General features: G+C 36.6%; 2 protein-coding genes across 2 annotated transcripts; both read left to right on the top strand.

Moving 5' to 3' along the window:
- Positions 1-319: 319 nt before the first annotated feature.
- On the top strand, positions 320-913 carry LOC145909480 (arylalkylamine N-acetyltransferase 1-like). Its single transcript, XM_082996871.1, has one exon. It carries the CDS (start codon positions 320-322, stop codon positions 911-913), a length of 594 nt encoding a protein of 197 aa, XP_082852997.1.
- Positions 914-1,473: 560 nt separating this feature from the next.
- Positions 1,474-9,740, top strand: LOC145909479 (uncharacterized). The gene is made up of 18 exons (XM_082996870.1): positions 1,474-1,594; positions 1,951-2,019; positions 2,292-2,370; positions 2,497-2,704; positions 3,180-3,300; positions 3,692-3,804; positions 4,261-4,381; positions 4,576-4,673; positions 5,479-5,556; positions 5,936-6,027; positions 6,140-6,245; positions 6,514-6,578; positions 6,924-7,377; positions 7,507-7,646; positions 7,833-7,967; positions 8,674-8,857; positions 9,239-9,448; positions 9,727-9,740. Exons 1-18 carry the CDS (start codon positions 1,539-1,541, stop codon positions 9,738-9,740), a joined length of 2,343 nt encoding a protein of 780 aa, XP_082852996.1. The 5' UTR covers positions 1,474-1,538.
- Positions 9,741-11,043: the final 1,303 nt, after the last annotated feature.

The raw sequence follows: 11,043 nt of genomic DNA, 5'->3' as shown, positions 1-11,043 counted from the left end.
GCCGTCGTAGCTCTTTTTCGACATGTGGCGTAACAACTAAACTTTATAGGTAGCCTCCAAACTTAGTTGTTTACTACAGTATATATATATATATAGTATTATGGTAAAACAAGACACAATCCAATGACAGCCAAAGTATTACCCTAGAAAAAAATCACCATTTTGTTAAAAGAATGATTTAACTTTTGTGATTTAAAATAGATGAGACAATTTCATGATAGGCAACATATTTAGTTGAAATTTTCGTTCAGCAGTATATTGTTGTGAATTGGCAATAGCAGAAAAAATGAATGAAAATTTTACTGTGCGTTTGTTAACAATGGAAGATGCTGATATTGCCATTGATTTTGTTCACAAACATTACACATGTATAGAACCAATTAAGATCATGGTCAACCAGGATTGCTATGAACTCGATGCAAAGAGAGTTCGCAGTAAACTCGAACATTCAGCATCATTTGGTACTTTTAATAAGGATGGGAAGATGGTTGCATCTGTCTTTTCTAATGTGAACACAAAGTGTTCCCCTTGCGGTTGGAAAAGTATTGAAGATGATTCTTGGTTACAAAACATTTCTGGGCTTTTGCATGTCTTGGAGGGGAATTTGATGAATGAACTAAATGCAGAAAGAATATTGATGCTCTCCATGCTTGCTGTTGACTCCAACTACCAGGGACTGGGTTTGGCAAAGTCGTTGGTGAAAAACACTGAAGAGGCTTCTGCACGGTTTCAATGCAGTCATGTAGTAGTAAATGCATCATCCTTTTACAGCCAGATGCTTTTTCAAAAATGTGGTTACACGTTACTGAAAGAAGTAAAATATGAGGACTATCTATCTACTTTGCCAAACTTTAAACCACAACCACCTCATGAAACATGTGCAATATACTACAAACAAGTAGCACAAAACTGATTTGTACAGGAGTGTCACTTGTGATATTATAATGTGATTCAAGTGTCAAATAACAAGGGTTTCTGATTTTAAATTGTTGATCAAGATTTGTGGAATGAAATGTGTATAATGTTTTATATTAATTCACGAATGCACTTTTGATTACAAATGGTTTTTTTTCATTCAATTGAGTTGTTTAAACACATATTTGATAGTATCCTGGTTCAGGTGATTATCTGTTTCAATTTGTGTAGAAGTAACAAGTGACACATAATCCATGTTTTTTAATCATGTTTTGCTTTCGTAAAAGTCTTTTTTATGCATATATACAAATATATATATATTGTTCATAATTTTGAGAAAATATGGTTTGGTTTCAATTTATCAAGGGAACTACTGTCAGGTGTCATATGTCATTTTGTTCTTATTACGTAAATATGTAAAACATGTAATGTTTACTTTGATTTTTTTCTACATATATATATATATGTAGTTCTTTGTTTTACTCATCCAAGTTTTTGTGATACATCCTCCAAGTTTATATCTCAGAGATTTTGTATGCAATTGTTGTGTTTCAATATCATGGTTTAAGTAAAGGAGAATCTTGAATGAAATTTTACCCGCTCGGTAAAAGTTGAAGTTCTGGATGGAAAGGAAGCAACCTTACTGTCCCTGGTCTGCAAACAGTGAAGAAAAACACAAGTACATGCCTTTTTTACTTTACGTGAATAAGCAGTTGTATTATCTAGGAAACATTTTTCTTTACTAAAACTTGAGAGAATATGAAAAATGCTGTAGAATTTTTGGCCTTTCCTCTGTGGTTGTTTGGCCTTTTCAATGTGGTTTGTATGTATACATATATATATATATTTGTATATTTTGCACCTGTTGGAATAACCTATTTACTGCAAAGTCACCTCAAATTGAAATATTCTTGCCAAGAATATTCTCACCAACATGCATTGATAGGTTGAAAACAGTATGTATTGTCAACAGTTGACAACAATTTATTGTCAATTCTTTTAATATTAGTCCATTTTCCTGCTTTTATACTTAAGAAATGACGGAGAGCTTCATGATCTAGTAGCAAGTATTCTGGGAGATAGACATGAAGAATCTGATCCATGGTATGAGTAGGAGCCAAGAAAATATATTACATCATTTTCTACCAGTGTCTTCTTCAGATACAACTAATTAACTTTTTTAGTATATGGGCAATTCGAAAGACGAAATAAATTGCATGGTTGATTGTTTTGTGAAAAAATGTGTAAGGAGTAATATAAATAACTGTGTTTTTAAATAACTGTTGATTTGTATTATAAATGTCTGTTTAGTAGTACATCTGGTGTAATTAATCACATGTTACACTTGTAAAAAATGTTAAATAATATGTACTTAGCCTACTGACAAAGCCAGTGGCTACTGAAAATGGAATACCAAACACCGCCCAATTCCACACTCCATCTCCAACAAAAAAGGTCAATTTGCTTGATAACTACATTTAACGACATCTTTTGTATCACAATTATTAACAACAATCTTTAATCATGGAACCTGTTGCACAGATAGACGTTCATTCACCTTTACATGGATTTGTCTTCCAGATTCCAGTGCCTACAATTTCAAAGCGATCCAATTTGCACCGCTATGTAACCTCCATTGGGACATCTGGGAATATTGCCAATGGGAATATATTACCCAACACAAGGCATGCAGAAGATGAGGACGGGTTGTGCAACATAAGCGATGGATTTTTTCCGAGTTGTAATGGAAGTGCGGAGAAGGGTGTCCCCCAAGCTCGCATGTTTGACTGTAAGTAAATTACAGTTTGAAGACTGTAGATTTAAAACTAAGCTGGAATTACATCTACCAAAGTTTGTAAGCTCAGATACTGGTTGTGGAAACTTTGTCAGAAAGACATTTATGTGTACATGAGAATTGCAAAAAATGTATACATTTTACTTCTGTAGGTGCAATTCACTGACAAATTCTTTGCAATACAAATTCTTTTTATAGATTTTAGATCTCAATTATAAAAATTGCCAATTCTGTTTTTTAGACAGAGTCTGCCACTTTGGTACATACAGAATCATCTCAGCGTTTCATATTATAAAAAAAAATTAAATGTTAAATTTTACAATAGCATTTAGTATATGGTATATATACTTATATATAAAATTTTATAAAATTAGCAAAGCGATGTTTAGACAGCTCAGATGGTGGATGTTATTTACATAAATAGAATCACAATTAACAAAATAATTTTTTTTTCTCTTCCTACACACAGCTTTAACAGAGGAGAAAAACGGAAGTTTTCTGTCAGGCAGTGGTGGTTACCTCTCGTCCCCAAGCTTTAATGGTAGCTTGGACCAAACAGACAACAAACTTGATATGTTTGAAGAAGCCAGGTTTTACTATGTTGCTAGACTTAATGTGTAGTTTTGTAAATGAGAGGTATTGCATATGTGCGAAGGGAGTGAAGACATTATAATTATCGAGGAAGAATAAAAAACACACAGACTACAGCAAATAATTGATCAAACAGTATTTGTGAAAAAATAATTATTTTGAAAACCAGGGATTAGGATTGAGGTTTTGAAATTAGGAACATAGAAGGCAAGTGTTTACAGTCCTCTGAAAAATTAGTGACAGTACAAGTTTATGTAAAAATACATCAGAAAACTTGAAGAATTCTTGATTACTCTGTAAAACACCTATCTATTTGGTGCTTCGAAGGTTGCAACATAAAATTTCAAGGTGTATTAGAAATTATGCAACTGATGCAAGCTGTTTTTGTAGGTTAGCATCACATCAACCACCTGTTGCTCCATCAAGATATGGGTTGTCGTCGTGGTGCGACTATTCTCCCAGAGTATTTGGTGATTTGGGGCAACCAACTCTAATCAATAATGGTATTATGTATATACATAGTTGGCATATAAGCAACATAATGGGTTGTTTTGGTATGGACGAAATAACTAGTGTACATGGGTGATTAAGTGCATTATTTGGTTAAATTGTTCAATATGTAGAATTTATAGTCTGCTGATAGTTGTATTGTGAAACTAATTTAGATGATTTATTATCAACAAGTTCTGAAAGTATGTGATTTGTTCACATAATGGAATAGAAAAACCAAGAGCAGTATTAAGCAACAAATATGCCTGGCAGCATCAGTAACAATTTATTTATAAACCAAAGCTAATATGCTAATCATGTTAAAGCACGGGGGTGTTTGAAATGTCTGCTTCAGCATGATTAACATATTAGCTATAACTTGTCTTTTCCAACTCTACGCTTTTTGCACCTATAGCCATATGATAATATACAAATAATACTGTGTGTTCACATAAGTGTGTTTTTTTCAGCAATGGGTGATATTGGTGCTTTACCATCCCATTTCAACCAACAGCCATCAAATGTTTATCTCCATTCAACACCCCAACAACCTTATCAAGTTAATAACGACATTGCAAACATACCTCAAAGGTCTGTAGTTGTGGTTTTTGGTTAAGTTGTTTTTTAGAGTTTCATGACCTTGTTTCCTTTGTGGGTAATATTCCCATACTGATTAAAACACATTGTTTTGCATCATATTTTGCCTGTTGCCACAATTTTATAAAACTCAATATTTTGTTGGCGTTCGAAAAGTGGGAATAAGTTTGGAATTGTAATTTTTGCAGTCCTGGGGATTTGCAAGAGCAAAGAATACAGCAGAAATTTCAGGAGCTTGGTCTTGGTAATGGAACGCCACCTTTACCTAAAAACTTGACACAAAACGGTATGTATGAAAAAATTACAAATCCAAGGGCTTGTCCAAAAAAGCTTACATTGATTGCAATTATATATATATGTAGTTAAATTTAAAAAAGCAAAACTTCTTTACGCATAAGAACATAGGATATCATAATTATGACTGTTATGAAGTAATTATGTGCGTTTTTTAAAATCTAATGCAGTAATCACACTTGTTATTGTGTCATAGTTGACCACTGTTGGGTAACAATCTAACTTTTGGCAAGGCAAGCATGTTCCTGTTAGTCGATAAGATGTTCTGCATATTTCACATAATGCACTGAAGTTTCGTAACAATGGGCATTTGTCGTAGACGATTGTTGCAATAGTGTTCTATTATGACGCAACAACAAGCGTGTTTACTGTTGTTATCATTCTTGCGTTCAAATCAACAACAATTCTCTCGCAATATATTGTTGAAAACGTGTTGTTTATCAACGCTGTATGCTCAAACCCTTGAACAAACGCAAACACAGGATCAGAGCGAACACATTAGGAACGTTACAACCTTTTTCTTTTACCACCACGATTCTAAACCTTTTTTATACGAGCACCTCTTTAAATTCACCGACCATTTTACGCAAGTACGTAATTATACAACCGACTCTGATTTCACAATCCACGCATACTAGAAACTGATCATAACCACATGGTAAACAACCCTGCTGTAAACCCACCTTCCAGTGTTCCATTTAATCTTTGTATTTAAAAATTAAAGGTATATAATTTTATTATGCCACTGTTATTTACATCATGTCATGTTGAGACTGCAAAATCGCCTGTACTTTTAGGCCACATTGGAAATGTCCACCTGCGTCCACTCGACCCCATTAAACAACAAACCACACCTCAAAAATCTCGGGAATCAGGTATAAGATATTCTGAGGCATTGCATTAATCTGTTTTTTTTTTCTTGAAAAAAAATTTCTTTCTTGCTGAACTCTTTGGCTTTCTGGTCCACTGGAATCTATATTTGGTGTTTAAAAACCTAAAATACTGTCAATATATGCCAATCTTATTCGATATGTGCGAATAATATTTCAACCCGTTGTCCTTCATCTAACTGTGATATTTTGTTAGCTGGAAGTGTATGGGTGTCTGACTCGATAACCTTTATGGTTTTATCGGTGCCCATGCCATTTCATTTCCTTGTATATTGTTCGTCGCGTAGTTGCTTTTCTCGCAAAATAAACATGATTTGATTTGATTTGTCCTTTCGCTAAAAAAAACTCTGCGTTTTGCTTCCAGGGTGTCGTACTGGGGGATTTCCCTCTCCTATTGAGCTTCCTGGTAGTGGAGTGGGGAGGTACGAGACGTCGGCATTCAACCACCTTCGCGAGGTATAACTGCTTTTATTTCACCAAAATAATGCATTGCGACACCCGAAACGTATTGGTGTGCAGTAATTTGCGCACAAAAAAGGTATTTTAACTCTTTAATTGTGCATACAAGGTATGGCAAAACGGCTCTGCGGACTATTTTCACGGTAGTGGTGATTTAAAACCTTCCACGATCAACTCCCACCAATCTGATTTCAACCCATTTCTGAAGCCGACAGGTAAATACTCTCTGTGTCGAAAGAATAAACTATACTGGATCTGTGAACTACAAGCTACCCTGGCAGGCTGTAGATCGATAACTGTATCTGTAGTTAGCTCTAAAGATGTTGTCAGAAAAATATATTTCGCCTTAAAAAAGGCATCATCAGTTTATTATTCAAATAGAATGTTGTCTCTGCCTGATTGGTTTTTACAATTTTACTGAGTAATTCTCTTTGTCCATTTACAAAAAAAATCCGTGACCACGCTTCTTGATCATTCGCCCAGGTTGTGCATCGGATTTTGATCAGGATTTGGAGATTCCAGCTTGCAGTGTTGCGCAACATAGGGAGGTAAGGCAGTCAAGTAACATCACCGTTACATCTTACAGAGCACATTGAATCGTTTTTTTTTCTCACTGTGCGTCTTGTTACAATTTGAACAAAGAAAATTCAAGTTTTTTAGAAAAAAATGGGGACGAATAACATCCTTTTGCGACTGTAAATTGCATGCTTGGGAACAAATCTTCCCGATAGATTTATAGTTGGTCCTTCACAGGTGCGTGTAACCTTTCCAAGATGGTCACACAAAAAAGTTTCGAGAACTACTGCCCTAAACCTGGTTAATATTGGGTTACTGCATGCCTAAAAATGTTTGCACATTTTTACATCAATTCAATAAACCAGATTCCGTTACAGCCGAAAGGAAACCACCATTCGATGACGTCACTCAACGGGCCCCTAAAACCCGACCCAACGTCGCGGGAAAGTCCCTATCCCCACCAAGCTTTCGGAATTCCAAGCTACACAGGGCTGATGAGCAAGATTCCACCCCAGTTGCCTCCGCACACCCAAAATCCGACAGTCCCAGCTTTTGTATCTCACCCCTTAATACCCCATCCGGTTTACCCACCCTTCTACGCCCCCTTGAACCTCGCAGATCGAGCCAAGCACCACCACATGGGTTTAGGTGGGGAAGTACCCAACAACCCCTACCTTCTAAACCCTGTAACCCAGGGGTTCCCCTATAACCCAGCGCAAGTGCAGGCGAGGGGATTCCCCACAGTCATGCCTTCATACTACGATCGCAAAACCGGCATATTTTTCTCCATAGGGGCAAACGGCGATGTCATACCTTTGGCAAGTGCGATGGGTGAGTGTCAGTCGGTTTGTCCTTGGCAACTCATTTAATATTTTCCTCAGATTTTTATGTGTGTGTGTTAGTCTCTTGCGTAATTAGTCGCAAAAAAAACGACTTGAAAAATCGTTGTTTTACTCGCAGGTCCGTTGCCCGGCAACGCGATGTACGGTTTCCCGCCGATGATACGCAAAACATCGCGCGTTTTGGCGCAGAGCAAACTCCACATCGCACTAGAAGAGTGTGCGGATCAGTACAGAAGCCTGGAGAAGGAGAGAAAGACTGTAAACAAAGAAAAATTTGCCTTTTTGATTATTTGCAAAAAGAAACATTTATATGTATTAATGGCCTCAACAAGTGCTGGCACATGCTGTGAAAACGATGTTCAATAGAAAAATGGTGTTTTTTGAATAGTCTTTAGGTGTTTCATGGCAAAATCCAATGATTTTTCACACACACATTGCATTTAGACTGAAGCTGACTTGGCGCGTAACTTCCCTGGAAGGAGGGTGACAAGTTCCAACAATACACCGTTGCCACGTACACCCGCTAACCCAACAGGAGCCGACAAGCTGATTTCTGACCAGCAGAGGGAGCATAGCAGGGTAGGCTATATTTTGTTTATTATGAAAACAATTTATTTTGTGGAACGTGCTGTTGACTTCTAATTTCAGGGCTGCGTGTTAATTTGCAATGCTTCCTATCTGTCCAATTCGAAATCTAGTTTAATTTAAGTTCATTTAAGGAACTTTGTATAGTATAGGCCAGTGCTTCCCAAAAAACCCATTGGTGGGTCGCAAAGCATTTCTAAATGGTACAGTTTTCTATTTGATCACGAAATTATTGCATTATAATTGTTTTTTATTCGTTTGGTCATATCTCATTGTGGGTCGCACAATAAAACTTGCATTAAGTGGGTCGCTAACTGAAAAAGGTTGGGAAGCACTGGTATAGGCAATACTGCGATGAAATATTTTAGTATATTAGTATTGTAACATAAAATGCGATATCAATAAAGTGACGAATGTATACGAAAGGTTTTGAGAACTCGCCAATTCTTAGGAACCATACTAACGAATTTACTTATAATTCTAAGAATAAACACTCAAGCCAATAGTATGCCATCATTTAAAACGTTTCGGCAAAAACTTTGCCGTCAGCTGTTTAAAATCACTGATTCTTTAACTATATCATGTAGTTATTTCCAGTACAGTAAAACAAATGTATAGTTGTTTGGAAAACTTGGTGGATCTCTGGCTTTCGTAACGTCCACTGCTAACTGTGTTTCTTGTTTCAACTTCCACTGTGCAGACAATGGCACTTATAGACAGAATGGAGCATTTGCTTGAAGGACCAATACACCCAAACGTCACCAACGCACTGGAAGACCAATACAAATACATACGAGAGGTCGAAGCCAGGCGGAGGGACGAAATGAACATGAGGCAAAGAGCTGCTAACCTACCTACAGCAGTTTCTGATGACTCAGAGTCAGGTAACGTGGTCAATTGGTCGAATGCGCTCAAACTGACTAGATTCGTGCGCTGAATAGCGTGGGTTCGTATCTTGAGTTGATTAAAGTGGAAAATTAAAGATACTTTGGCCCAGACGTAGTCTGTTTAATTATGCCGGCAGAATTTCTGAAATACTTTTTAAATCTTGTTCGCGAATATACTATGTTACCTTCAACAGATCTAATGGGTTTTTTGTCGCTGTATTAGGTGTATATAAAGCTGTAATGATGTTCCTACAGATAAGTTTAGACAAAAGAACAGAATTTGGTCTTTGTGCACACGAAAAAACCTCTGAAACCATACACAAACTAACGAAAAAAGGGTAACTTAAACAGCGCTTGCTTCGTTTTTTGTATGTACAGAAGCATTAACCTTGGCACTGGCGATTAGTCTCCAACATCTTAGCAAAGCCACGCGGAAAGCGCGCACTGCATTGTGGGTTGCTTACCAAATCACTCTCGACTGCAAACCGCGTCCCGGTGACGCAACCACCTCCGATGACGTCACGCAGCGATTGAGTGACGTAAAGGAATTGGATCGCAGCGCAAGTCGCCAAAGCCAGCTCCTAGAAGGTATGACAATGTTGGTTATAAAGTTGTACAATTATAACATTATGTGTGGGGTTAAAATGATTGAAAACAAGCTTTGTAGTTAATGGCTTTAGGTTTGAATTGACTGACTCTCTGAAAAGCTAATCGTTTAAAATTGTTCGTGCCATAAACTTCAACATGCTTTTGGGTGGAAATGTTTACCATTGGTTTTATCACCACTACGCTTGTATTAAAGCAACTGAAGTTACAAACCTTTAAAAACGTATACTTCCTTTCAAGTCTTTGTCGTTTTCTTTCAGCCTTGGAAGATTGATCAAAGTTACGAACTCGGTTCTTTACCGTCCAATCATCGGATTTAGCCTTTGGTCGGTCGTCATCTTTTTATCGTTGATGTTTTTCGTTGCTAGTTTGTTGCTATAGATTTTATTACCGTTCTTGAAGAATTACCCTTTTTGAGTTTCTTACGACCCACAGCGAATAGTTTTTGTTGGCAATATTTGCCACCAGTGGGCGTGCACACTCCTGGAATGTATTTAAAACGTAATGGATTTTGCGATAATCAATTATACACCCTTTAAGCATGAAGTTTGCCTTTTTTATGGAATAAATCACCGAGTTATATACAAACGGGCAACTTCGTTATGTCAGCTAAAAGCTGAATTCAAATTACGTTGACGTTTTGTACATTTTCACTGCTTTTAGTCTGGATTTGTTTGGTTTTGGGTAGAAATTAGGCAATTTTTTTGTTATTGGTTGGTTGGTTTTTTTAGCGTTTGCTAATAAATTATTGGACATGCGGGTTGAAAAAGTTTGCTGCAGCTTATTATTTGTGGGTAGAATTGAGAAAATTGTGGAAAGCTACAATAACTATTTCCTTAATAGTGACATCAATATTTGACAAAATGTTATTAGATCAGTATTACACGTAAGACGTAACGCGAGAGCCAAAAAGCACGGACTGGCGATATTGTTTGAAAATTATAGAAAGAGGAATGCAAATTATTAAACTAGGTTATCTAGCAAATTATTAAACTAGTAAACTAGATTTCGTTCTACAGTTCACTGTAAACGTGTCAAGAGAAGAAAACTAAAGCCGTTTTTCTGCATTTACAATGAAAATGTTTATATTTGTAGTGTTTTTAAACACTTAAAAATTAGGCTATAAATGTGTGTGTACGTAACCTACCAAGTCTCTCGGCGTCTTCGTAAAATCTGTTGCTGTAGTTAATGGTCCCAAACTGGTTATTCTGTAAAATTTCTTGACTTAAATGCGTTCGAACCTTCATAAAAAACGATTTGTAATTTTTGTTACACTAAAATTTCAGACATATTGCGACCCCTGGTGTGTGTTTGTTTCCAATAGCAACCATACCCAAACTTGTTGTTTGGTGGATACTCGATACTCGAACTATTGCAGCATTTAATTAGGTTCGGCCGGCTGTTGCAACATCAGGTAGCGTAACTTTAAATTGTTCCAAGTGCGTTAGTGACTGAGCGAGTAACTTCTACTACTGTTTAAATAAGCGCGTGTCAGTTAGTTGGTTAAGTGTTAGAGACTAGTTGGGTGGCAGAGAGAATGTCAGACAAAAAAAAGTTACAGTTACAAAGCAAAAAAA

The sequence above is a fragment of the Ascidia mentula genome, chromosome 7 (genome assembly GCF_947561715.1).
Source record: "Ascidia mentula chromosome 7, kaAscMent1.1, whole genome shotgun sequence".
NCBI classification, from domain to species: domain Eukaryota; kingdom Metazoa; phylum Chordata; class Ascidiacea; order Phlebobranchia; family Ascidiidae; genus Ascidia; species Ascidia mentula.
Note: the sequence above shows the minus strand (reverse complement) of the source record. Positions and strands in the feature narration are given on the sequence as shown.

Excerpts from the sequence above, each read along its gene's own strand:
- LOC145909480 (XM_082996871.1), top strand. The coding sequence starts at position 320 with ATGGAAGATGCTGATATTGCCATTGATTTTGTTCACAAACATTACACA.
- LOC145909479 (XM_082996870.1), top strand. The coding sequence starts at position 1,539 with ATGGAAAGGAAGCAACCTTACTGTCCCTGGTCTGCAAACAGTGAAGAA. Across the intron at positions 6,028-6,139 it reads CATTCAACCACCTTCGCGAG|GTATGGCAAAACGGCTCTGC; the intron begins GTATAACTGCTT and ends TGTGCATACAAG. Across the intron at positions 7,647-7,832 it reads TGGAGAAGGAGAGAAAGACT|ACTGAAGCTGACTTGGCGCG; the intron begins GTAAACAAAGAA and ends CATTGCATTTAG.